Source organism: Crotalus tigris, unplaced genomic scaffold (assembly GCF_016545835.1).
Source record: "Crotalus tigris isolate CLP2741 ecotype Arizona unplaced genomic scaffold, ASM1654583v1 scf7180000018690.2240587, whole genome shotgun sequence".
Taxonomy (NCBI): Eukaryota; Metazoa; Chordata; class Lepidosauria; order Squamata; family Viperidae; genus Crotalus; species Crotalus tigris.
In genome coordinates, this window is record NW_024097149.1 from 1,674,085 (window position 1) to 1,701,882 (window position 27,798).

General features: G+C 38.2%; 1 protein-coding gene across 9 annotated transcripts in view; it reads right to left on the minus strand.

Moving 5' to 3' along the window:
- PEX5L (peroxisomal biogenesis factor 5 like) overlaps nt 1–27,798 on the minus strand; it is a 174,098-nt gene that overhangs the window by 49,912 nt on the left and 96,388 nt on the right. For 5 of the 9 annotated variants that reach the window (XR_005558155.1, XM_039355450.1, XM_039355449.1 and 2 more), the window contains 2 exons: nt 13,609–13,674; nt 8,126–8,230 (listed from right to left, as the gene is read on the minus strand). The exons of 2 other annotated variants lie outside the window; for them this stretch is intronic. Coding sequence is in view for 6 of the 7 variants with exons in the window: in XM_039355450.1 (XP_039211384.1) it covers nt 8,126–8,230; nt 13,609–13,674 (171 nt within the window). In the remaining variant the exon portion in view is untranslated. The remainder of the gene's footprint in view (nt 1–8,125; nt 8,231–13,608; nt 13,675–27,798) is intronic. 2 more of the 9 variants (XM_039355451.1, XM_039355455.1) reach the window with 1 other exon arrangement.

Below are 27,798 nucleotides of genomic sequence, written 5' to 3' on the forward strand. Positions count from 1 at the left end.
CAACTCTCAGAATTCCTCAGCCAGCTTTGCTGGCTGAGGATTTCTGGGAATTGAAGTCCACAAGTCTTAAAGTTGCTAAGATTGGGGACACCTGGTCTAGGGTACCAACTTGTATGAAACCCCTTTTGGCTAAACATGAAACTAATTAATCTATTTAACTCCAGTTCTAATTTTAGAGATGCAAATGGAATAGATAAATGGATAGGGAGGCCTATTAAAATACACACACGCACCCACAAACACATATGTAGATATACACACACACACACACAAATATTATATATTGGTCTTTGGTTATTCGGGTTTTCTCCCGCGTCAAATTGGAAGTGTCTTGGCGACGTTTCAACAAAGTCTCATTCGTCATCTTCAGGCTGGTTTTTTCAGCTTCGTGCTCCTAGAAGCACGAAGCTGAAAACACCAGCCTAAAGATGACGAATGAGACTTCGTCGAAACGTCGCCAAGACACTTCCAATTTGACGCGGGAGAAAACCCGAATAATCAAAGACCTATATATATATATATATATATATATATATATATATATATATATATATATCCTTAATGGTTGTAAAAATACGAATCCCGGCCATATTTGTTCAATGATGCAATCTTCGATCTCCGGGAAGAGTATACTCTACCTGGAGATCGAAATAACTGAGTAAATAACTGGAGTATACTCTTCCCGGAGATCGAAGATTGCATCATTGAACATATATATATATATATATATATATATATATATATATATATATATGTAGGTCTTTGGTTGTTCGGGTTTTCTCCCGCGTAAAATTGGAAGTGTCTTGGCGACGTTTCGACGAAGTCCCATTCGTCATCTTCAGGCTGGTGCTTTCAGCTTCGTGCTCCTCGAAGCACGAAGCTGAAAGCACCAGCCTGAAGATGACAAATGGGACTTTGTTGAAACATCGCCAAGACACTTCCAATTTGACGCGGGAGAAAACCCGAATAACCAAAGACCTACATACAAAAACCCGCGAAAACCTCAGAAAACAAATATATATATATATACACACATACATACATACATACATACATAAGTACATACATATACATATGTATATGTATTTGAAGGTTGCACATAGATAATATCCTGATCCAGTCTTTAATCACCTATTTTGCTTTGCATGAAATGCTTTGTTTACAGCTTTGTTGTAAGAGGCGCTTTTGGTGAGATGGGCAGCTGTATAAATTAAATAATTAAATAAATAATAAATGATCAAATCATGATCTTTGTCTCCTAAATGAAACTGGCCAGATGCTATGAGATTTTTCTTCAGAGGGCACTTTTCAGTCCTTTGTGATAGCCATCACAATTATGGCTCCCTATAACAGCAATTCTATGCAGCTCAAAGTAAGTCCCACTGAACTTTATGTCAGTTAGATCTCCTAGACCAGTAATGGTGAACCTTTTAGAGACTGAGTGCCCAAACTGCAGCCCAAAACCCACTTATGCATTGTCGAGTGCCAGGTGGGTGTAGCCCATTGGCTGGGTGTGGCCAATTGGGTGGGCTGTGGCCAATAGGGTGGGCATGGCTGCAGTGGTAACAGCAGACTGGGTGGGACTAAAAAGTTCAATCAATCAATTCCAACTTTGCAAGAACTTTTGTTTTCCCACGAGAAGTTGAAATTGACTGATTGAACCTTTTTTTTTTTTTTTGCACACGGCGGCGGAGGCCTAAAGCGAAAAGGTTTTATAAAACCCAGCTGAAGGCCTAGGACTGGTGCGATGGCACGCGTGCCCATAGAGAGGGCTCTGAGTGCCACCTCTGGCACCCGTGCCATAGGTTTGCCACCACTGTCCTAGACCAGGGTTCTTCAAACTTGGTCCTTTTATGATTTGTGGACTTCAACTCCCAGAATTCCTCAGCCAGGCACGCTGGCTGCGGAATTCTGAGAGTTGAAGTCCACAAGTCATAAAAGGACCAAGTTTGAAGACTCCGGTCCTAGACAGCTTAACTAATCTAAGAAAAAGCAAACGTGGTTAGGCCAAGCTAATATTTGCAAAGAGAAGTATTACAAAATCCCAAGGTTATAAGACACTTGGAAGTTGAAAAAAAACCCCACACAGGTCATCCTTGACTTATAACCCTTTGTTTAGTGACTTTAGTGTTCAAAGTTACAATGGCATGGGAAAAAGTGACTTATGACCATTTCTCACACTTATGACTGTTGCAGCATCTCCATGGTCATGTGATCCAAATTCAGTTGCTTGGCAACTGGTTTCATATTTATGACAAGCAAAGTCAATGGGGAGGCCAGATTCACTTAACAACTGTGTTACTAACTTAACAACTGCAGTAATTCACTTAAGAACTGTGACAAGAAAGGTTGTAAAATGGGGCAACATTCATTTAATAAGTGTCCTACTTAGCAACGGAAATTCTGGGCTCAGTTGTGATGGTAAGTCAAGAATTACCTGTACATTATTCTGGAAGACTGTTCAGAGTTGAAGTTGGCTGGCCTATTTAAAGACCTGAAAAGGCTGAGACTGCAATGTATTTGAAAGATAATCAGGTTTTGGGGTGATTGTTCTCTTATTTACTAAGCTCTTGTTAATGTTGTTACCATTCTTGTACATTAATGCTGCTGGCTAATTTCAAGCTATTAAAGTAATAACCATGCTGCCAGGACTCAGAGTTGTATTCAATACATTGGGAAGGCTAAGTTGATAAGTTAAGCTAGACAATCTAATTTTGGATGCAGAATTGAACTAAATGTTTTCATTTTCTGCATTAAAGTTTATGAGTTTATAGACTACAACCAAGCTGTGGAAGCCACTGAGAATAAGTTCCCCATGGATAGATTCCAGCAGTGAAGAAATATCGCATATACATGCAAGTCACGTCCAATCATTTTTGATAGCAATAGCAGTAGCACTTAGACTTATATATCGCCTCACAGGGCTTAACAGCCCTCTCTAAGCGGTTTACAGAGTCAGCATATTTGCCCCCAACAATCTGGGTCCTCATTTTACCGACCTTGGAAGGATGGAAGGCTGAGTCAACCTTGAGCTGGTGAGACTAGAACTGCCTAACTGCAGGCAGCCGGCAGGCAGCAGAAGTAGCGTACAAAACTGTACTCTAACCACTGCACAACCACAGCTCATAATCATAATTGATCCCACTTATATTAGCTGCAGAGGAGATACAGTTGTGCAGGAAACAGTCACATGATCAAGGCAATCCCTCTGATCTATGCCTGCATGCATTAAGAACTCAACGTGGGAGTCTAGCACAGAGAGAATTGTTAAATGACTTCCCTGCTACAGAAGAAAGACATAAAACTGGATCTAAAGCTTTCTGATTTTCTTGCAATCTTACATGATGTCAGACAAATGCTCACTATGAAAAGTGCATGTGGATCCGCATCAAAAGGCAGCAAAGTATTTATAGAAGTTTGCAAGTGACAAAAGGCCACACAATCAAATACAGCAAAGCAGATCCGGAGGCAATTATCAGAAATACTTCTCCACTCAGCAATGGCAAAGGTGAGGTCAGTTCAACATGCACAAACCAATAACAGTTCACTCTGGAAAACTCTTATGATTACAATATTGGAAATAAAAACAAATGGGCATGAAACACATTATAATATGAATCAGGAGTTCCACTCTCTCGTTCAATCTGCCTGATTCATAAACTGGTTTGCATGTAAAACCAAAACAGGATGTATCAAAGCAAAGCTTCCTAGTCCATCACTGTATCAGAATTCAATAAACAACGGCATCAGACAGGTAGATTTCCCTACAACGATTATTACCTGTGCATAACTTCATATACAAAGATGACTCAGATATTTATTTTGCTTTGCATGTTTTTTAAGGAGCTGCTATTGGAAATTGGCAAGGTGTTAACTCACGTTCACATAAAATGCAGACAGAATCACAACCTTCTTACATATGGGGCAACCAATACACTTTCACTCTAATACAGTGGTTCTCAACCTTTTTAATGCCGCAACCCCCAACTGGTTGTAAGTCGAGGACTACTCAACTGGTCGTAAGTCAAGGACTACTCAACTGGTGCAGCACTGTTTGCAGAATGGGACTTTTGGCGGGCTCAGCAGGGCAGAGACAGCTTGGACAATTCCTATTGGCTTTCAAAAGCCAATAGAATAAAAGGGAGTAGCACAGCTAAGGAAAAGGGGAAAAAAATGGTGGACTGCATTATTTGGCGACCCCCGTGAAATGGTTGTTCTACCCCAAATAGGGTCCCGACCCACAGGTTGAGAACCACTGCTCTAATACCTATTGGGACAACGGTCATTCAAAAGTTATCTTTTATCTTGACATACATGTGTGGGTAATTCAATATTGCGAATCTGTAAAAGGCAACTGAGAATGATTTATTTTAAGGCACAGAAGCATATTGGCAATTACTAATAACTTGAATTAAACTACCTTGGGATTTTGTACAAATAAGTAAATTAAATTAAATAATTGCAAAGTTTGAGCTGCCTTTGAATTAGTTTGAATCATTCAAGTGATTTAACATTCAGGGTATTGGAATATGTAGAAATAATAAACAAAAAAGGCGGGCTGATATTTTAATACATATGTTTGCAAATTGTTGATAACAGCAGGGCCCGTATTGTTTATAACTGCTATCGTTACCATTATTTTAAACAAATGCTTCAATCTGGTGAACAGTGTAGAATTCATTTTATTTCTGTTGAAAAAAAAAATCCTCACTTGTGGGTCACTTCAATAGCTCCTGATTCACATGAAACAGCTTTTGAATCTGAATTTCCTTTGCAACCAAGGTTATTTTTATTCAATTTTAATAAGCTATGTATTCCTTCAAAGCATGCTGAATTAGTTATGTTAGCTGTGCTAAGGATTATCACATGTTTCTTACTGGAAAGCATGTTTGATTTGTTCCTTGGAAAGATGGACAATCAAATTATGGAGCTATGTTTTAATTTCCAAAATGTTATACTTAAAAGTAAATCTGAAATAGAATTCATTTCTAACTGGAAACTCTTCTTAGATTATGACTTAGTGTATGGATTTGTACCACATCCCAAATATGGCTTATTATACATTTAGTTTATATGTTAACTTTATGAGCAATTTGAAGATGTGATTCTATAGTTATAATTAGATCATCTATAATTAGAATTACATTGCCTATAATTCTAACTACTATGTATATACTGTGTTAATCAGGTACTCTTCGTTTAAAGTTGTTAGTTTCAATTAGTCTTAACTTTTTTTTTACAAACATATGACACATTTGTATACAGGAAGAAATGGGAGAGCCTGGGGGCAGAGTCAAAAGAGGGATCAGCTTAGAATCTCTATGCAGACACAAGAGAACTAAATCTAACTTCCCTTGAATTATGATGACAAGAGTTCTCCTAGCAGGGGCTAACCATTGGTTGAGAATATTCCTGTGCATAGGCATGATTAGCAATAAATCAGTTTAATTGGATCTTCCTGAGTGGACCAGATCTTCCCTGCTTGACATCTGTTATGTTTGAGATACCTAAAGAAACATTAATCTTTTTGACAGTTCAGATCCTATATGTACTTACCTGTACTTTTTAAATTATAGTTTACTTTTTTATTCTTTTGATATGTCTCTTATCCATCTTGGTTTGTATTTTTTTTAAATGTTTAGTAAATAAAATGAAGTTAGAAAAAATAAAGCCTTTGAGTTGGGTTTTGTTTTCAGTATAAGTTTCCATTTATTTTATACAAACAAGATAATAGTAATAATAATGAGTACTGATGCAGTAACAAGGGGAGGAACCAAATTTTAGAGGCACAGCCCATATTTTAATGCAGAAAGTCTAAAAAAAAAATCACAGGATTTCAGAGTTAATATTTAAGTTCTGGCAAAGGCACTTACGGCTTCATACATAATGCAATTCAGATCCTTAATTAAAATAGTTGATTATTAGGGCTAATCTAACAGGAAATCCCTGATCAGACTGTTCTTTACAGCCCTTCCTGTTTAGTATTATTGCATTCTATGAGAACCTATTTTTCCCTCCCGTTCATTTTTCATGCATTCAAAAGAAAGATGCAATTAATGCCAGTGTGTAATAAACTACTGAAAAATCCTTGTGATTATAACTCTAGATTTATCAATTTCCTCCAAATGCTAAATGTTATTCATTTTATCTAGGGATCTGAATCAAATTATCTCCATTTATTCCGCCCGAGTCTTGTTAGCTATCCATATTTTACTGAATTACTATTTAATATTCTGGTTTATCATATTCAGAGGTTTAGAATTAAACCGATATGTTTACTCTTAACTACAGTTTACTAAAACAAGTCTATTTCATAATGAACAGTGAGAAGTCAACTTGTTTTAATAAATCATACTTAATGCTAATTACGGTATAGATTCAAAAAATGGAAACGATTTTAAATGTTCATGATTAGAATGATTTTGTTGTTATAGAAATGGTTTGAAATGTAAAGCAAAAGGTTGAAGTATTTCACTGCACTAAAAAAGTCAGAAATCACTTTTTTCTCTCTGCATTTTTCTCTCCTTCTCTTAGTTTTCTAACTTCTGTTTTTTCCTGTATTTTTTGTATCTTATAATAAAACATTATAACATAACATAACATAACATAACATAAATATAATTATATCCTATGTGCAGAGAGTTAAAAGAGAACAAATACTTTTTAATGTACAAGGAATTGGAAAGTTAAGGATATTAATTCCTGTTGACCTTAGCTTCTAAGATTGAAGACTCATATATTGATTACTAAAGCAGACCGTTTCAACAAACTAGATTGATCATTAGATTGCTTCTTTGCTTATTGGCTTTTGAAGAAACTCTTTTTCAGTTGTCCCATGTTTCATTGAATCTGTTAATGTATAATCTAGCTCAGGGGTCCTCAACCTCGGCAATGTTAAGACTTGTGGACTTCAACGCCCAGAATTCCTCAGCCAGCAAAGCTTGAAGTCCACAAGTCTTAAAGTTGCCGAGGTTGGAGACCCCAACCTAGCTTTTCTAAAGTTGAGAACTGCAAATTGCAAAATTGAAGACAATTGGGTACAACTTGGATAAGATCTCACATGAGCTACAGCAAATAGAACATTCTAGAGAAAAATGGCCTCCACATTCAACATGGTGGACATGTGTGGAGGAGGTGGGCTAGGGATAGGGATGGTAGAAATCAGTAAACATGACTATGTCAAAAGCATTAAATATTGTGAAGTACGGCACAAAGCTCAAAAAACCGAGTATGTTTTATCTTTTATCTTTTTGCCATTAATGTTCATTTATTACAGTGCATTATGTAACTATGGACAGCATGGATCACAGCAGGGAATTTTGAACAGTTTAGATGCTTTGCTAATGACTAGCATGCACAATCTTGTTACGTATGCCATTTTACTTAGAACACCTGCCTTCAAAAAAATCCAACATTAATAGGTGAAATGGTGAAAGAGGTAATGTTTTTCTCTGCTTTATATTATATTTCATGCCTTTCATACTTGTTTGAAAAATTCTATAACAATATATTGCATATAATATTATAATACTGTAAGCTGGACCCTGAGAACAATGCCAAAGAAGATATATAAATACAGTTATAAATAAATGCTGGATATAGTTTAATTTTTTTTAAAGGATACAGGTGAAAATATTCTGTTAAACACATTAGCAAGGTGTATTTTCAAAATTTAACATTCTTCTTCTTCTTCTTCTTTTTTTTTGCCAATATGCCTTCAGTGTAATTTGGAGGAAGAATACGTTGATTTAAATAGCGCTCTCCCAGTGTGTTGATAAAGTTAGAACAAAAGAGAGGAAAAGGGGGGGGGGAGAGAAAAAAAGAAAGAAAAAGGTACAGCAAGAGTAAGAGAAAGCAGAGAATGAGAGAGAAGAGAGAAAAATCTAACAACACAGAGGTCAAGAAGAATGGAAGACTTTTAGAAAATGATTGGGCTACCATATCTCAGCTGAAGAGATCTAGTGACCACTAGATGGCAGCAAATGGATACTGAAGTGGCATTTCTCTACTGCCACCTAGTGGCTGAGTGTTTGCAATCAAAATATGTTAGCTCTACTAGCAGTTGATCGCCTTTTGCATTGACATACACCAGCTTTCTCCTTCAAATCCGGACCATTCTGCCCACCTGTGATTTCATAGTAAGGAGGGGTTTTTCCTCCGGAGACTCCTCCCTCGGTATCTCCTTCATCACCATGGCAACAGCCTTATCTGCCGCCCTAGAGCCTTTCCCCTATAACAGTGAAATCAACAATGGCTTGTGTCAGGAGGAAACTTATGATATTCCTGTTACAGATGTAGAAATAGCTTTAATATGACATTATTATCATCAGTTTCAATTCCCTTCCTCGTCTCCTCCCGCCAAACAAACAAACAAACAAACAAAAAGCAAGAAGTTAAACTAACACATAAAATAGTGGAAGCAAATTGTTGGTGCTGGAAACAAAAATGTAATTTTTAAAGCAGTTAAGCAATCACACAGGTACTGGCAAAGCTGTTAACAATAAGGCGTAATATATATTTACAGATGTATGATGTCCAGTCCCACATTCTTTATCACTTTCCAAAGATTCCCCTTTGTTTTAATTCCATTTCAAGTTTCCATAGATCAGTGGTTCTCAACCTGTGGGTCGGGACCCCATTTGGGGTCGAACGACCATTTCACGGGGGTCACCAAACAATGCAGTCCGCCATTTTTTTCCCCTTTTCCTTAGCTGTGCTACTCCCTTTTATTCTATTGGTTTTTGAAAGCCAATAGAATAGACTCTCTTGAATAGAGTCTAATTCTATTGGCTTTCAAAAGCCAATAGGAATTGTCCAGGCTGTCTCTGCCCTGCTGAGCCCGCCAAAAGTCCCATTCTGCAAACGGTGCTGCACCAGTTGAGTAGTCCTCGACTTACGACTGGTTGAGTAGTCCTCGACTTATGACCGGTTGGGGGTCGCGGCATTAAAAAGGTTGAGAACCACTGCCATAGATGATCCAATGTATTATTTCAAGCAATTTTTCATGGTGTCTAGACTGAAATCTTGGAGCTACCTTTGGTGGGACAAATCCTTAATGTGACCTCCAGAATTTGCTGCATTGTCATTGTACTGGGTCAGTAAGAGGATATATTTAAATCATTGGAATAATTGAATTACGTTCAAGTTAAAATTATATTAAAGTTAGGATTTTTCCTGGCCAAGTCATTTTAAAAGCACATCCTACAGCACACGAAAGACTATAAGAAGCTCTCCACCCCCCCTCAAATGGCAAAATGCTCCAATATTTTGTTTCCCAGTGAGCTGAAATTTAATAACTCCATTTGTACAGTATTCAGAATTAATATTTGGACCACTTACTGCTGTGGGTTAAATTATAAACCAGCCTTCTACTGGAATCTCATTTGAACTCCTAGGGAGATTTATGCTTGGGATTTCTCCATAAAAAGATAATTTTAGATCTATCTAAGATTGTTGTGGACACAAGAAGGCCTATCTCTCTGGGTTGCAGTGAGTCACAGAAAATAACATACAGGTAGTCCTCAATTTGACCACAACTGAGCCCAAAATTTCTGTTGCCAAGTGAGACATTTGTTAAGTGAGTTTTGCCCCATTTTACCACTTTTCTTTCCACAGTTGTTAAGTTGTTAAGTTAGTAAGATGGTTGTTAAGTGAATCAGGCAAAAGGTGGCCATATGACTCTGGAACACTGCAACCATCATAAATATGAGTCTGTTGCTAAGTTGTCTGAATTTTGATCAAGTGACCAAAGGGATGCTGCAACAGACATAAGTGTGAAAAATGGTCATAAGACACTTTTTTCCAGTGCCGTTGTAACTTTGAACGGTCATTAAATGAATTGTTGTTAGCTGAGGACTACTTGTATATGAATACATCAAAACATTGTGTTTAATGAGGAGGTTTTGCTAGGTTAACAAGATACCAGATCAAAGTTAAAATTGTAGGATTGGACACCATGTGTGGTATTAATTGAACAAAAATTTAAATCAGTATGAACATTTTTTCCCCATTCTTATTTGCAAATACCATCATGCATTTTCATTGTTGTTAGTCCTGGAAAGACTTCAGAGAATCTGCAGCAATGCATCGTTAACATAGTCATATAAATTTATCAGGTTACTCTCTTCTCCCATTGTCTGAGTTAGGTATATAACGCAGCTCATTTCCCATTACCCACCAAGTAATGGAAGCTTCAGTTGGCCAATTATCTTGAGATAATTTTAACCATCAACTGCATGGCACAGTTAGCTAAAAAAATATCTTAATTTCCTACTGGGGCAGAAACTACCCATTGGCATGTGGCAGTATTTTCTTCTGAAATTGAATTGTAAAAAAAAAAAAAAAGAAGAAGTATGATGATTACTAGGACATCAACAACGGCATACCAATATTTAAAAAAAAAAATAGAGAGAGAGAAAGAGAGAGAAAGAGAAATTAATGTAATTCTCTCTAAAGCAGAGGTCCCCAACTTTTGCAGCTTGGGGGTCCAGCGGAGGGGAAGGGAGGGGAACCGGGCCACTCAAGTGAGCAAGTTGAGCCGTGCATGCTGGCATGCGCTCCGACCCGCCACTCACATAGACCGGTTGCGAATAAGCTGTGGGCCGGTAGTGGGTTGTGGCCCAGGGTTTGGGGACTCCTCCTCTAGAGAATGCAATGATTCCCCTCTTAAAACACAGTAACAAAACATAGATACAATATGTGTTGCTTTAGGAGACAAAGCAATTCTAAAATTCATTTTTTAAAAAGTAAAGATAGCAGGAACCAAGGAACTTCTCTGGGAAAAACCATACTGATGACAGTAAAATCTTTCTTAAAACCTTCACTGGTTTTAATTTATCTAATGGTAATGGCAACCTGCCACATTCAGATTCACAGCATGATTTATAATAAAAAAACCTTCATTTTTAAACAATTATCTTTCATGTTTTAGCTAATGGCCCTACTATGAACCATTTTAATTCAATATTGCAAAAATTTCAGTTTTGTCTTTCTTGCTACAACAGAAAAGTCATGTGTCAATCAAATGCTATTATAGCTTTTAAGTTCCTTCTGATGTTAATTGTAAAGCTGCTTATGTCTCTTAGGTTTCTTTGAATATATAATTGTCCTGAGCATACGTGATGAAGTCCTCCCCAATGATCTGACAATGTTGATCAGATGTTCTCCTGATTTATGATAAATGCAATTATGATCATCCTAATGTCAGGTCAAATCTGCCTACAAGGAGTCCTCAACTTATAACCACTGTTGCCATGAATACATCATGTGATCGTGAAGATGCTGTGATGGTTATAAGAGCGAGGACGAGTTGCATGCTACTTTTTTCAGTGCTGGGATAACTTTGAACTGTCACTAAATGAATGGTTGTAAGTTGAAGACTACCTGAAGTCCACAGGAGCAAAAGATTAATAGCTTAGCTATGCTAAGCATTGACTACTATTCTTGAGTTATCCTTTGCATGGAGACAGTAACATCTAGCTCAGTGACCTGAATTATAACTACCTTCCTATCCTCCTGATAGGGCTCTAATGGGTTCTTTGAAGTCAGCTATCAATAAAGGAGAATATTTGAAGCTCAGGGTTGAAATAAGGGGTCCTTGGTGCTCTCTGAGCTTGGCTGTTTTCTTGCAGATGTTTCCTTATCCAAACTAGGTAACATCATCAGTAGTGATGACGTTACCTAGTTTGGATATTGAAGCATCTGCAAGAAAACAGCCAAGCTCAGATATAGGTAGTCAAATATATATATATATATATATATATATATATATATATATATATATATATGTATATATATATATATGTCTATTATATATATTATTTATATATATATATATATATATATATGTATATATATATATATATATATATATATATATATAATATATATATATATTATATATATTTGTTTTCTGAGGTTTTCGCGGGTGTTTCTATGTAGGTCTTTGGTTATCGGGTTTCCTCCCACGTAAAATTGGAAGTGTCTTGGCGACGTTTTGACGAAGTCCCATTCGTCATCTTCAGGCTGGTGTTTTCAGCTTCGTGCTTCGAGGAGCACGAAGCTGAAAACATCAGCCTGAAGATGACGAATGGGACTTCGTCGAAACGTCGCCAAGACACTTCCAATTTTACGTGGGAGAAAACTCGAATAACCAAAGACCTACATATATAGGTGTGTGTGTGTGTGTGTGTGTACATACAAATATATATGTACATGTATAATCCTTGAAAGTCCAGTTCTAGAACTATTTCAGCAGTGTAAAAGTAGCTACTTAACCATAGCATGAATGCTGGCCAGTAAGACTGATGGTACAAGGCTTGTATTTGCTAGAACTTCACAGAAGCATTTTTCCTTGAGTAAATTTTTAGGCATCTTCAAATAAGGTCTGCTGTACTGAAATTATTAGATCTATAGTAATTTTCAGGAATTTAGACATAGACACTTTCCTGTTCAGCAAGAACGTTAGCAAAGGGTATGCAGAAAGGAACAGCTTTCTACTCTGGATCAGCTCTGAGGGTGGAAAGTTAAATGATGTATCAGACATGGACTCCAGTAGTTTTTTTTTCTCCTCTTTTCAACATCTCAGTGGCTGAAAAGAAAGGTAAATATCCACAAAAGTCTTCACGGGATTATGAGTTTGGGAATCTTGCTGGTGACTGGCCCCCTTATTGTGCAAGAAACTTGGCTGGACAAACGTGGGATGGGGACGGGCCATAGCAGTCTAGAACTAAGATTACAAAACAAACAAAACAAATTTGGATGGAGAGAACAGGTTAAAAATAACGCTTTTCCATAAAGGCAACACACAAATTCATTTAATGTGACCTATACTGTACTGTACAAGGAATGGAAGTATTCTGGCACACGGTATACTTTTATATACATTTTAGGTTCTGATTATTCCCATTATTTCATCTGCTTATTTTTCTAAGTAGGAATTATGATGTAGAACTTCACTGGAAATAAAAAATATGGCGCCTGTATCTTTATTAGTGACATCTATATATTGGACAATATTATATATATCTATATATTTTAAGGCAATATTGTTTCATTCCATCCAAGTCAAGCTGAATCTGCTTGATATTATAAAATAACACATTTTATTTGTTGTTTATAAAGTGGAAGTCAAGGAACCATGGTTTCTTAAGAACACTGGCATCCAACTTAACATTCTGAAATAAAATACAAGATACAAGAATCTGCAGTCATGTCCAACGCATGCTCCTATAAAATACATCCAATCTAAGCATGCTTCTTCCTTTGTACCTTTTTGTTATACCCAAACTGCAAAATGCACAGTAGGTGAATTATAATCAGGATATGGTATTTTATCCGATGAAAAGCACATTCTGTTTGCTAAGCGTAACAAAAAATATCTGGCCAAATGTGCACAGTTTTATGTATGATTCACTCTGTGGCTGTATCCCTTGATGCGATATATGGGGCTGTTGTTGCACTAGCGATAAATAACATGCAGTTTTGGCAAAAAGTGCGAACTCCTTTCGTGCTGAAGGTTGGAATAAAGCAAGTTTCGTCAGTCGGAAAAGATGCGTTAGAAAACATGCGATGCTTTTTAAATGTCTGGCACAGGAGGACAAAACCCACCAAGGCAAAGATCAGCTTGCATTTTTGAAGCCACAGCCACTTTTTCTTCAAGGTCTCACCTACTGCCTGAAAACAGTCATGATACTCATATTAGTGCTTGTTAACCTGTCAATCAATCATCATCATCATCATTAACCCACTGGATGGCTGTAATCATAACACCACAACTTTCAATTCTTTCCCCATAAGGACAATCCACAATTCCTGTTATTTCTACTGTAAAAGACCGAAAAATCCTCACAGAATATGAATTGGATGGGAAAGGCCTGGAAAAATAGGGTGCCACAACACAGAACCAGAATCAGATTCAAACTTTCCCCCGGTCTCTGCATAGAACAGCAGTATTCTCTGAGATCTGAGAATAGCAATTGAAATTTTGGAGTGATTCATGCCTCCAATTAATGGCAGCAGGTGCACGTTCTAGAAAACAAAGTAGTTTTCTACATAACACATAATTAATTAAGAGAATTTGCTGCAAAGAGCCTTTCTTATGACTCTTATATATTTTGTTTTTATTATATGAAATTCACTGAGATTCTTTGGCAAGACTGCTGTGCTTAGAGGTGTCGTTAGGTTTTTACTAGGACTGGGAGAAAAAGTATTTTAACCAAACAGTCATGGAACATTCATTGCCTCTCCAACCCCCCCCAAAAAAAGTTTTGGTGAAAAGGGGTTTTCTATCATTTGATTTCTACAATATTTTTTTAGTGATTCTCCAACAGAGGTAGCTGGGAGTCAGCCATAAGAAAATCAACCAGACGTACTTTTGAGCAGGATCTTTAAGTTTTACATGAAATACATAATTAAAAAAAGAAAAAAAAACAATACAATGGAAATATGCTTTCCCTTGTACACAAAGTCTGAAAAGTGGGATTGCTGAAATATTGTAGGTCAGGTGACGTAAGTAATTTCTATAAACGTTTCTATGTTAAAATGTGTGAATTTGGGGATGGATGTCTGAGGAGGTGTCAGATAGCCTTAGAGCACAGGTCGGCAACCCACGGCTCCGGAGCCGCATGTGGCTCTTTGAGCCTTCTCCTGCGACTCCCAGCCTCATCCACCATTTGCAGAGAGATAGAGACAGAGAGAGGCACTTGTGCTTTCCTCCTCTCTCTCTCTCTCTCCCTCTCTCTCTCTCTCACACACACACACACACTGAGTGGGGGAAGAGGACTGGCAGACCAAGGGCAGGAGAGACCCAGCCCAATAAGAATGTGTGTCAGCTTGTCGGAGAACAGTGTGAAGCAGAAGATCGGAGAGAGGGGGCGGGGAGAGAGAGAGACATGGAGGGAGACAAAGAAAGGGAGAGAGAGGGGGAGAGAGGGAGAGAGAGAACTCATGCACAGCAGCCTCTATTTCTTTTTAATTAAACTTTTCAATCAAGCTCCCCCCCTTGTGCGTGCACACGCGAATGCGTGTGCAAGTTTTGCGGCTCCCAGTGTTTTCTTTTCTCTGGGAAATGAGTCCAAGTGGCTCTTTGAGTGTTTAAGGTTGCCGAGCCCTGGTATAGGGTTTCCTGTCCTGTTGGACTAAATGACCTCTAAGATCCCTTCCAACTTTATTATTATTATTATATGTCCAGTGCATGATCAAACCTATTATAACTACTACTGGATGTACAAAACTAAGGAACTTACTTTTCCAAAAACGAAGGAGTGTCCCTTTGTTATGCAAAACAGTTCTGCTTAACCAAAGAAGCCACATCAAAAACAAGAACCTTTGCTTTGCAAAGGGGCACATGCTGCTTGGAACTGCCTATATCCTCAGACGCTACCTTAATAATTCTTAGATCCTTGGTTAAGACTTGAATCACCTGTATTAAGATTTCACCAGTCTGTGCTTGACTGCGAATCTAATTGTAGATTACCCATAAAATAATAATGATTTTAGCTCAATCTAGCATGTTGCTGGAACCTAGTGGCCTTTTCTTTTTAAAATCAAAACTATAGGACAGTGCCACAAAGAGGCACTAAGGTAAATGATGCTTTAAAATTCAGTACTTTAGTATACCGATCCCAAACAAAATACTAGGAATATGACATTGTCTTCATGATGTTCCAATGAAATGCTTGACAAATGGTTGAGTTTTCTCTGTTCCCTGCAGTACCAAACTTCCAACTTCAATGTTTGTCAGTACTAATTATTCTGCTATATAACATAGCCTTTGTAGAGTGGTTTATTTATAAGACAAAAATAAACTTTGATAATATGACCTCAGATTTTGCCAGCTAGCTGCCTTTCAGTGCTATAAGGTTGCAATTTTTGACGTTTCCAAGAAGTGTGAGTATTAGGTAATTTTATTGCATCTCCTCTCTTGGCTTTTCTCCAGATAATGAAGTCAAAGTTTATCCTCACAATAGCCAGTTTATGAAATTATTTGGGCTTACAGTCAGTCACCCAATGAGTTAATAGGATTGGAAAAAGAAATCTGAATGTGGGTCTTCAGATTGCTGACAACTGAATCTGGGTCTTCAGTTCCCCAATACCCGATGAGTCCTGGTTTCAATGGATCTAAATATGAGTAAATAACTCATTCTTTATTGCCATAAAATTATTAGAAAAGGAAAATTTCAAGGATATAATCACCTCACATGGAACACATGACCAACTATGCATTGGACTATGGTAATGCAAACTGTACCCATCTTATATTTGAGACTTGTCACACACAAGAAACAAGGGACAGAGCTTGTGCTGTGATATCACAACACATTTCATCGTTCTGATGAAGTTTTGCCTTGTTGCAGATGGCCCTGAATCAATTTGATCTCTAATCTAATTTTAACACAAAATGAAGACCTATTATTAAACCAGGAGGCAAAACTGCTAATTGGCTAAATTATGTAGCTTGGATATTGCATGTATTTTTAATGATGCACTTTCACACAGCATATTGAAGGAACAACCTCTAGGAAACATTAGGCCTAAAAAACATTAGTTTAAATGTGTGATATTCTACCTCATGTTTCTCTGTCTATGTGTGGAGGAATTTACACAGAGTGGAATAAGTTCTGAAGTGAAATTATCAAAAGTAACTAAACAGTGACTTAGAAACCCAAATCTATAACATTATTTTTTAACAGGAAAAAAAAAGAAATAATTCTCAACTTAAAATTTGTTCATACTGTACTTAAAGAAACCTTATAGCAGTGGTGGCGAACCTATGGCATGCATGCCAGAGGGTGCACTCAGAACCCTCTCTGTGGGCACGCGTGCCATTGCCTCAATGACTCTCGAAAAGAATGCAAATGACCAGCTGTTTGCAAGGAACATAAATCCTTCCATGCTCCACCATCCCATCAGAGCTGAAGAAGCTTCTTGGATGAGAAGTGAACTATCTTCAAAGAAAAACCAGAAAGTCCAGTTGCCTCTTGAAAAAGCACCTTTGGGACAACCTTGACAACCTTGGATGACTAAGAATCTCCAGATAATTCAAACTAATCAACCCAGAGTTCTCACTCAAGGCACAACTGAGCAAGCTCAAATTATCCTACTTTGGACACATTATGCAAAGATCTATCTCCCTGGAGAAGGCTCTAATGCAGGGAAAAGTGGAAGGAAAGACGATGAATAGCATCAAAGTAGAAGGATTCAATTAGAGTGGTGATGGATGCACTGCTAAAATTCCTGAAGAATCAGGTTGCAGTCAGATTGTTTCTGAGAAAATCTTTCTATGTGGTCACTAAAAGTCAACATTGACTTGATGGAACATATTCATAACTTTATTGATCAGCCAACGATTATGTCTGAGGAACCATCTTTCTCCAATGGGACTAGCCCACTCCACTTGTGCCAGTGGAAGATGCCTGCTTTGGATTTTGTATGCTAAGAAATTCCAGTGGAAAAGGAGAAGATCCTTTTCTGCTGTGGAACGCACTACCATCAGAGGTAAGAACTGCTTCCACTCTTTTGGCCTTTTGGAAGGGTATCAAAACTTGGCTTTGCTAGTGTCCTGGGGTCCTGAGGGGGGCGCTCAATGCTAGAGGTAGCTGATGGGATGAGAAGACCTCCTTCCCATTCTGTCCATCTCTTGGTTCTGGTTTTAATAGAGTTTTGTAATCATAATCTGAATATATAATTTATTTTAATATTTTAATTATTTTTACTTATTTTATAACTTGTAAGCCTCTCCTTATAGGGAAGATGAGTGACATAAAAATAATTAATAAATAAACAAAAAATTACAGGGAGATGATCAGTCCCCAAAGTAGCTAGCTTTCAGTTATCTTCCATATTGGGGGTGTCAAACTGCTGCCCTGTGGACCGGTTGCATCATATGGAGGCTGCGCCAGCGCCAGCAATGCAAAAAAAGTCACAATATGTCACAATACATCATGTGATGTGGCAAGTTTGACACCTGTGCTCTACATTCTCCTATAATATGGCTGTACATATATATATTTCTAGATTGGAAGAAAATTTGTTAGCTTCTGTAATGTTGCCATTGGACAGAAGATCCAAAGTAGATCCCATTTAAGGCTGGAGGCAGAAGTCCTTGAAGAAAGATCTCTCCAACTAGATATACACAGCTAGGCAGAGTAGAATGAGTGAAGTTCTGGTGGCAACTTGCCTAGTGACAACCATTATATTTATCTCCTAAGGGGGCAAGATGGCTCAGCAGTTAAAGACCTCTGAGCTTGTCATCTGGAAAGCTGATAGCCCAGGTTTGAGACCCGAGTGCTGTGTGACGGGGTGAGCTCCTGTTACTTGCCCTAGTTTGCAGTTCGAAAGCATACAAATGCGAGTAGATAAATAGGTACCACTTTGAAAAAGCACCTTTGGGACATGGGAACATGATAGCATTCTGTGTGCCTCGGCATATAGTCATGCTGGTCACATGACCACAGAAGCATCTTCGGACAACACTGGCTCTGTTGGCTAAGATACAGAGGCAAGCAGAGTCAGGTTTGGTAAAACCTTTATCCTTACATGTATCTTCTGCTGAGAAATCCTTGGAAGAAGGTGCCTGACAACAAGATTTCAAATTATCTCCCAGTCCTTAATAGCCGCTCATGCAAAAAAAAAGAAAAGAAAAAAGAAGAAAAAAAGATCACACATGAAGTGATCCTGAGTTTGTTGTGATAAATTAGACCAAACTATTAAATCTGAAACTTCTAAATCACTGCTTTCTTAAGGATACCGGTAGAAAGATTATGCAACCCAAACCAAAAACAAACGTTTTACTGAGATTGGATGTAACCCTCAACACAGTCCCCCTTTGCATGATTTATTCAGTTTTATTGCTCCTAACATTGTCATGGTGTATGGGTGTATTTTAACTTTTTAAAGAAAGATGTTGCATGTATAATTGCTGAGCTATGAGAGCACAAAAATTAAGTGCTCCCAGAATGCACACTTGATTTTTTTTTTTTAAAAAAAATCCCTCTCCTTTCCTATCTTGATTTATTTAAATCATCTTCCTTCCAGCAAGCAAGGAACCAGCAAATGTGCAGTCATATATTAGAATTTGGCCACTAGCCAACTACTGAAGTCATTACTGACCACTTCATCCCCTTCTTGATCTGTTATTAGTAGTAACATGTCATCTTTCTGGTTACTCATGTTTCTATGCAGCTGTTTTAATGAAGATGCAATTTTTAAAAGAACTATTTAATGAGGATTTAATTAAGCTACAGCTAAAGAAAATTAATTTGAAAGTTCTAAAACAATTAGATAGGGCTTGTCACTCAACAAAAGTACTTAATCATTCAAAGATGTCAAAAAGCAAAATAATTTAACTATCTCACATTGAAGCACCTGATTTTTTTTTTAAATTTGCATTTAAATTTAATAGTCACTGAGACCCACGGGAGGGTAATCATTAAGATGCTGGACTGGAACTGAGAAAACACAGTTTGAAACTCAACACGTGATCTTGAAGCTCACCATAAGTGAGCTTCACTTATTCTTTTTGAGCGCCCTAACACTCACGGGTCTATTGTTGAGAGCCCTCATAAAAAGGTGGCATGTAAATTTATCCATTTTATTTATTAAGACCCAATCTCATGACTTGGCTGGTGGGCAGAAGAATTGTACAATAAAAGCAAATTCCCATAAGTCTCTGGCATTGCAGACAGACTTGGTTTGCAGTCTGGGGGTCCTTCTCGACTCACAACTACACCTTGAGGGAGCAGGTGGGAAGTTGTGGTCAGAAAGCAATTTATGAGATTTCTTGTTGTGCACAAATTGCGCCCATTCCTGGATCGTGTCCAGTTAGTCATGCCCTGGTCACCTTCCTATGAATAGCAATAGAAATAGCAATAGCACTTAGACTTACACAGTATACCATTCTATACACTTTACAGCCAGTGGTGGGATTCAAATATGTGAACAACCAGTTCTCTGTGTGAGTGCTGCTTCCGGAAGTCCATTCTGGGCTGGGCAAAAAAAATTAGCTACCGGTTCTGCCGAAGTGGTGCGAACCGGCTGAATCCCACCAATGTTTACAGCCCTTTCTGAGTGGTTTACAAATGTCAGCACATTTGCCCCCAACAATCTGGGTCCTCATTTTATCGACCTCGGAAGGATGGAAGGCTGAGTCAACCTTGAGCCAGTCAGGATCAAGCCTGCAATACTACCTTCTAACCACCGCGCCATCACAGGATATCTGTTTTCTCTTCCATGGTGGAATTCCTACTCTACATCAGCAATTTAACCCATCTATGAAGAATCTGTCTGCAATTATTATTTATTAAAACTATATGTGTTTTAGAGGTCAGCCAACACAACCAGAAAAAAGTACCACTAAGTTTACTGAAGTTTATTCTTAGGAAATTGTGTAGACGTTTGCTTCCACATCAGTTCTAATAAATAGGGCATTGCAATTCATTTTCATCAGTTTCTACACTTCAACATTTATCCTTGCACTGAATCACAATGAGTTGTTTTTACATTTCATCATAATCTTTGTCTCAACTGTCCAGATTCTTGAAATTTTGACCTTTGCAGAGCAGAGATAATTTCTCCATGGTAATATTTGCAGATATGGTAATGTAATCTACAATTCAATTCTTGAAAAGCACAATTATTTTCTCAAGGCCTGGCACTATCTGACCAACCCAGGCCTAATCATTCCAGATTCTTAACATTTCCACCTTCAAAACTATGATTCAGAGTCTCAAAAGGCTTTAGCGAATGTTCAGAGGCAGACACTTCAGTCCTTATTGCAGATAACAAATGATATTTTAAATGGAAAGCGGTACTAAATGTAGTCTGAGATTTAATAAGGAAATAATGTCAAAGATCCAGGAGGTTCAAGTACAAAACTAATCAAAATAGTTATAGAATAAAAGTCCTAGGGTGGTAAGAAGAAGGAAAAACAACACCTATGAAATGCTATCGTAGATTTCAAATGCCTGGAAAGCTTTTAAAGCTTTCAGAATTGCCTGTCATATTTAACAGGAGACTTTGTGGAATATTAAACAGGTCCTTTCACTTTTGAATGAAATGCATGTAGAACAGGGGTGTCAAACTCGCAATGTTCACGTGATGTGTCGTGACGTATCGCAACTTTTTTGACATTGCCGGCAATGGGGTGGGCGCGGTTTCGCTATGATGCATCTGGCCCGCAGGTTGGCATTTTCACACCTCTGATGTAGAACATCTCTCAGGCATATTTAGCTTAATTTTAGAACTTATATTTCAGCATATAAACATTCTGAATGTTCTGTTGATTTTCCAAAATATAGGAATTATTATAAAAATATAAGAATTATTGAGTCTGTCATTTATATTTCTATAACTGTCTGGTTTGGTACAGCAACCAAGCAGGGCAGACATATACTTTAATGAATAGTTAGGATTGCAGAAAAAACTGTTGCAATCAGTCTGCCTTCTGTTGAGGATCTGTACACTGCACGAGCCAGAAAGAGGACTGAGAAAATATCTACAGACCCCTCATATCCTGGACATAAACTATTTCAAATCCTCTCTTCAGGACATAGAGCACTGCATGCCAAAACAACTAGACCAGGGGTAGGCAACCTTGGCTCTTTTATGACTCGTGGACTTCAACTCCCAGAATTCCTGAGCCAGCACAGCTGGCTCAGAAATTCTAAAAGTTGAAGTCCACAAGTCATAAAAGAGCCCAGGTTGCCTACCCCTGAACTAGACACAGAAACAGTTTTGTTCCTTGTGCCCCCACTCTGCGGAATATCTAATTATCACACTACTGTTTTATGTCTAAATATATTTACCCATGTAGTATGGCTGTATTACTTTTATCCTCTCATCTGTTCCACTACTTTCTCTTACTGGTATCATTATTGTGATAATTATTACTTTGATATTATGATTATTATGACTTGGTTGTTTTGCATGTACACGGAGAGCTTATGCACTAGAAACAAATTCATTGTATGTCTATTACATTCAGCCAATAAACTATTCTATTCTATTCTATTCTATTCTATTCTATTCTATTCTATTCTATTCTATTCTATTCTATTCTATTCTATTCTATTTTATTCTAAATTCTTCTTGAATAGGCATGTGCAATTAAGGATTCTGTGAATGCCTTTATTTACCTATCCTTCTTACTGGCCTTATTTACACCCGTATTTAAACCTTTCATAGCCTGAGAAGAGGGAGAAAACTATAAACAGAAGCAATTTCCACTTCTTCCAAATTCCTATGTAGCAGTAAATATGAATGTTTTATGGGGAGGAAATGATGAGATGGAAGATGAATATGTACCCATTAAACATTACTTTAGGAATTCTCTTAACTGAATTAAAGAAACGCAGTTTTACATTTAAAAGCATCAGCCTTTGAAATCTTTCTTTTATATTGTACGGTCTATCCAATCCTTGGGGATTATTTAAATGTATAAATGAAAAAGCAATAACAATACAGAAAGAAAAAAAAGTGCCCATGAAGACTGTAGAATTCTAAAATAAGAACTAAACTCAGCATTAGTCCCATTTTCCACTTTTTTAATATAACCATCACAAACCCATTATATGGATTCTATTAACATTTAAAAAGAAATCTGGTTTGCACTCCTTTAAGCCTATTCAATAATGTATTGTACTGTTTTTACTGTTAAAATAAAGGCTACTCCAGCTGATATCACTCTCATTTCCTGGAAGAAATCAGTAATAGAAGACCGATTGATTTTAGATATGAGACCCCAGTGGTCAAGAAATCAATATATTTCATTAAAACAGTAAGATCTACATCAGATTCTCTTTCTTTGATCTCAGGATGTCTTTTATCTCTAGAGCTATTTGTTTTTTTTTTCAATGAGAAATTTCATACCCTTTTTAAGGAAAAAAACCCACTTATTATTATTTTTTTCCTTTTTTGTTAGGATTCTCAGATACACTTTCCACTCACTTTAATGGATTTCTTGGCATTGAAAGCCGTTTCTTGGTATATTGAAAAATTGCTGAAAACATTGATGCCTAGAAAACAGAGAAATATCTTCAAACGTTTCTCCTTTCCTTGGGTTCTTGAGTTGTTAAAGCATTTGGTGCATCGCTTAAATTGTTGGGCCATAATCCAGGACATATACATGATTAGTATGGGTGTCACAGCAAAGCCTGAAGACACCCATACGTGACCAGCAGAATTAAAAAGGGAATTCACATTTAACATTTTCAGGGAAGAGCAAGGTCAGTGATACCATGTAAAGTAGGTGGGTGTTGAAAGAAAAATCTTCCTCAGGGTCCAGTCCAAGCTGGGAGTAAACAAAATGGAGCCTGCCTTAGAAAGAAGATTTATTGAAGAGGAGAGCCAGACAGAAAGATGGCTCTGGGAAAGCTGACCACATGTAGTAGAGAGTGGGTTTTTATACCTTCGTGGGCTTTTGTTTGAAGTTGTTCCTGTGGCATGAACTTTGACCTGAGTCTGAGTGTGCCTTTCTGGTATTCTGATGGTGGTGGCTTAATCCTATTATGTCCCAAAGGTCATATCCTGCTTCCCTGGGGCTGTGGTTGATTACTGTTGGTTGTTTTTTTTTTTTTTTGGTGTGAGGAATTGTTGATTTTAGGGATCTTTCTAATCTAAGCTTCCTGGCTCCAATCTTTCTGATAGGATTATCACATCTGCATTTCTGCAGACCTGGTTTCTGTTTGGGGCAGAGAGACTTTTTTTTGGGGGGGGGGCTTGGTTTCTGCCTTTAAAATCCTTTGGGGAAATATATTCTGTCTTTTTAATATTTCCCAAAATATTTCTTTCTTTGGATTCTTCCCACATGGGGCATAATCAGACATATAGGCAGAGCTCTGTTGTGGTCCTAAGTCAAGGACTCCCTATAATGTTCATTACTTGACATATATGTGCTATACTTAGTTCATTTTTTCTTGTTCCTTGTTTAGTTTGTTATTCTACACTGAGGCATTTTTGTATGTTTCTCTCTTCTGTGTATTTCTTTGTAAACGTCTTATGAAAGTGTGTGTGTGTGTGTGTGTGTGTGTGTGTGTGTGTGTGTGTAAAATGGCTCCTTCAGGTAGCTCATTTTTGGTGCCCTCATGAAAAGGCTGCCAGATGTTAGTCTCCTGATGATTGGCCCAAAGTCACTTCATGCCTGAGGTGAGACTACTGTAAAACTCACAGTCTCCTGCCAGTTGGCTTTCATGCCTCAGCAGGACTAGAATTCACAGTCTCCTGGTTTCTAGCCTAGTGCCTTAACCCAGAGGTCCCCAACCTTTTGGGCATCAGGGACCAGTTCTGTGGAGAGAGGTTTTTCCGCGGACCGGAGGATATGTGGTTTTGTGTGCTGCCTGCATCTTGCGGATGGGGCTTTGTTTGTTTGTGCGGCCTAGTTGCTGGCATGCCACAGCCCAGAACCGGTCCCCAGACTGAGGGTTGGGGACCCCCTCCCTAACCATTAGACCAAACTGGTTATAACTTTTAAAAAATTAAAATTGAGTTTTATCATACAAATATTGAAGCCATTACCCCAGAATAATACATTTCATCATTTAATAATTAATTTGACTTATATTGCATAAGTAGAAGCAAAAAATTGTTCTAATGCTAGAATTACATTATACTTTATAGATTAATACAATAATGTTTTTTTACCCCACTTCAGTGAAAAGCTGATAATTTCCAATTCCTTTTCTCCGAAAGTAGGTATACAAAATTAATCTGCCTTCTAGCATACATTCATCATACTGAATGACTCACTAGCTATTTTTGCACAATAGACTTAATCGGGTGACTTAAAAGACCCAGCAGCTGCACAGCTGTGGTTGTACCACAGGCTAATTTGATCAGGGTTAGCCTTGGTTTAGCCTGTTGTCACACAAATAAAGTTTATTTGGTTAGTGTATGTGGTTCTGTGAATTAGGTGGACTCTGAAAATGAGCTAATTCAATAACCTAATTGGTGTGAAATTTTATATCTAGGCAGCTACATCTACTGAATCTGCTTTATAAAAACATTATATACAAATATTATGTAAATTATATACAAATGCATAGGAGTACAATTGGCTCGTAGTAACTATGAGAGAGTAACTGTGAGACAGATCTAGGGTTCCTAGTAGATCATCACTTAAATATGATGTGTGCTGCAACTGCCAAAATACCCAATGCCGTCTTGGGTTGCATCAACAGAGGGATAGCGTCAAAATCATGAGAAGTGACAATATCGCTTTATACCAGGGGTCCCCAACCTTGGCAATTTTAAGACTTGTGGACTTCAACTCCCAGAATTCCTCAGCCAGAAACCTGGCTGAGGAATTCTGGGAGTTGAAGTCCACAAATCTTAAAGTCACCAACGTTGGGAACTTCTGCTTTATACCACACTAGTGAGGCCACACTTGGAGTACTGTGAACAGTTCTGGTCACCACAATACAAAAAGAGCTGAGACCCTGGAAAGTGTGCAGAGAAGAGCAACGAAGATGACAAGCACCTGCCCTCTGCAACAGCTTGTTCCCCAGTGTGAGGTTAGCCCTGACTTTCCAGAAAAGCCTAAAGACCTGGCTCTGCCAGTTAGTTTGGGGCTCCAATGGGGGAGCATCACAACAGAGGTAGTTGATCAAGTAATAACAGATCCCACCTCCCCCCATCCTGCCCCCAACCCCCATCTTTAATTGGATGGTTGTGTTTGGCTTATATTAACTTATATTTTTAGTGTGTATATATGTATAAACAAACAAACAAATAGTCTGGAGGCTAAATTGTATGATGAATGGTTGAGGGAACTAGGCTTGACTAGCCTTTCAATGAAAAGACTTAGTGGGGACATGATAACTATCTTCCAATACTTGAAGGGAATATCACAGAGGGGATTGACTTCTTCTTCAAAGCACCAGAGGGCAGGAAAAGAAGTAGTGGGTGGAGGGAGAGAGAGGTCCATTCTAGAAGTAAGGAGAAATTTTCTGACAATGAAAACAGTTCATCAATGGAATAGCTTGCTTCCCGGAGTTGTGGGTGCTCCATCGTTGGTGGTTTCCAAAAATAGACTGGACCACCAATTGACCAGGATGACATAATATCTCCTGCCTTAAGCAGGAGGTTGAACTAGAAGACCTCTGAGGTCTCTTTCAGCCCTATGGGTCTATGTTCTACATAATTGATAAGGAGATCTTCCTTAAGTTGACACTTTCAGGTGAAAGAGATTATTTTCTTCAACATTCCCAAAAACATTAATTTGGAGGGCTGATACAAAGGCTGAGATTCTCTAGTTACCTTAGAGCAGGGGTGTCAAACTCGCAATGTCATGTGACATATCGCAACTTTTTTCCATTGCCGGCAATGGGGTGGGCACGGTTTCGCCACGTTGTGTCTGGCCCGCGGGCTGGCAGTTTGATACCCCTGCCTTAGAGAATCCTTTTGATTGTAACAAACTGGTTACGTTTATATACAAGGAAAATTGCTAAAATAGTCCTTTTTAAATGGGGAATTTTAGAACATATTTGGAAGATCCAGAGGGTGTGAATTGCCTAAAAATCAGAGCTCCTTTGAGGTTCTCTGAAAATAACACTTTTTAATCTAATGGGGCAGGGAAAAACATTTGTATACATGATTGGGAGTCACCAGCTAAATTCTTCACGTAGCTTTTAAAGTAACTTGGATAAGCATGTTGTGTGAACTCTCATGGCATCTTGCCTTCTGCTGCTCCTCAATCTTCTGCTCCCAATGACTACATTATCACTTGAGCTGGTTTCTTAGCTCCTGTTCCCCCAAATGATCTGAGTACAAAACCCACTGTAGTGTAAGCGCTTTGGAGGAAAGTTATGCAATGACCTAGATTAGAAGGGCAAAAGGTGATTCAGAGCTTATGAGGACATGCATGCAGCTTCTATCAGAAACACCTTCCAATGAGCCCATCTCTTTCCAGGATGAAGCTGCCAACCACCCAAGCCAAGAAAAGACTTAGCTGCTTTAATACAATTAATACAATTTAATATAGTCCTTGACTTATAACCGCTCATTCAGTGACCATTCAAAATTACAACAGCACTGAAAAAAGTGACCTATGACTAGTTGTGGGGTCCAATCGGTTCGCACCACTTCGGAAGAACCAGTAGCTAATTTTTTGTTGCCCAGGCCCAGACGTACTTCCAGAAGTGGCATCCACACCGAGAACCGGTTATTCACATATTTGAATCCCACCCTGCCTATGACCCTTTTTCACACTAAAGACCGTTGCGGTATCCCTGTGGTCATATGATCAAAATTCAGACATGTGGCAACTGACTCATATCTGTGACAGTCGCAGACTCCTGGGGTCATGTGATCACTTTTTGCAACCTCCTGACCAGCAAAGTCAATAGGGAAGCTAGATTCACTTAGCGATAGTGTTATTAACTTAACAACTGGGGCAAAACTCACTTAACAACTATCTCGCTTAGCCACGGAATTTTTGGGCTCAATTTTGGTCATAAGTCGAGGACTACCTGTATACTCACCAATTCTCATTTTGCCTTTTGAATCTAGAGCAGAGGTAGGCAACCTTGGCTCTTTTATGACTCGTGGACTTCAACTCCCAGAATTCCTGAGCTAGCATGTCTATGAGTCAAAAAAGAGCCAAGGTTGCCTACCCTGATTTAGAGGATAACTTTAACCACAGTCACCATTTTCGTTTTCTGTTAACGCTCGTAAAGCCTCTGTAGAGCCCAGAAGCAACGCTGGAAGTTGAGGTCGGGTGAGTTGAGTCTATGCATGTAAAAGTAACATCAGATGGCAAGTTGTTTGGCTGTGAGCAATTCAGGAAGAGTCAAACACCCAATTTCC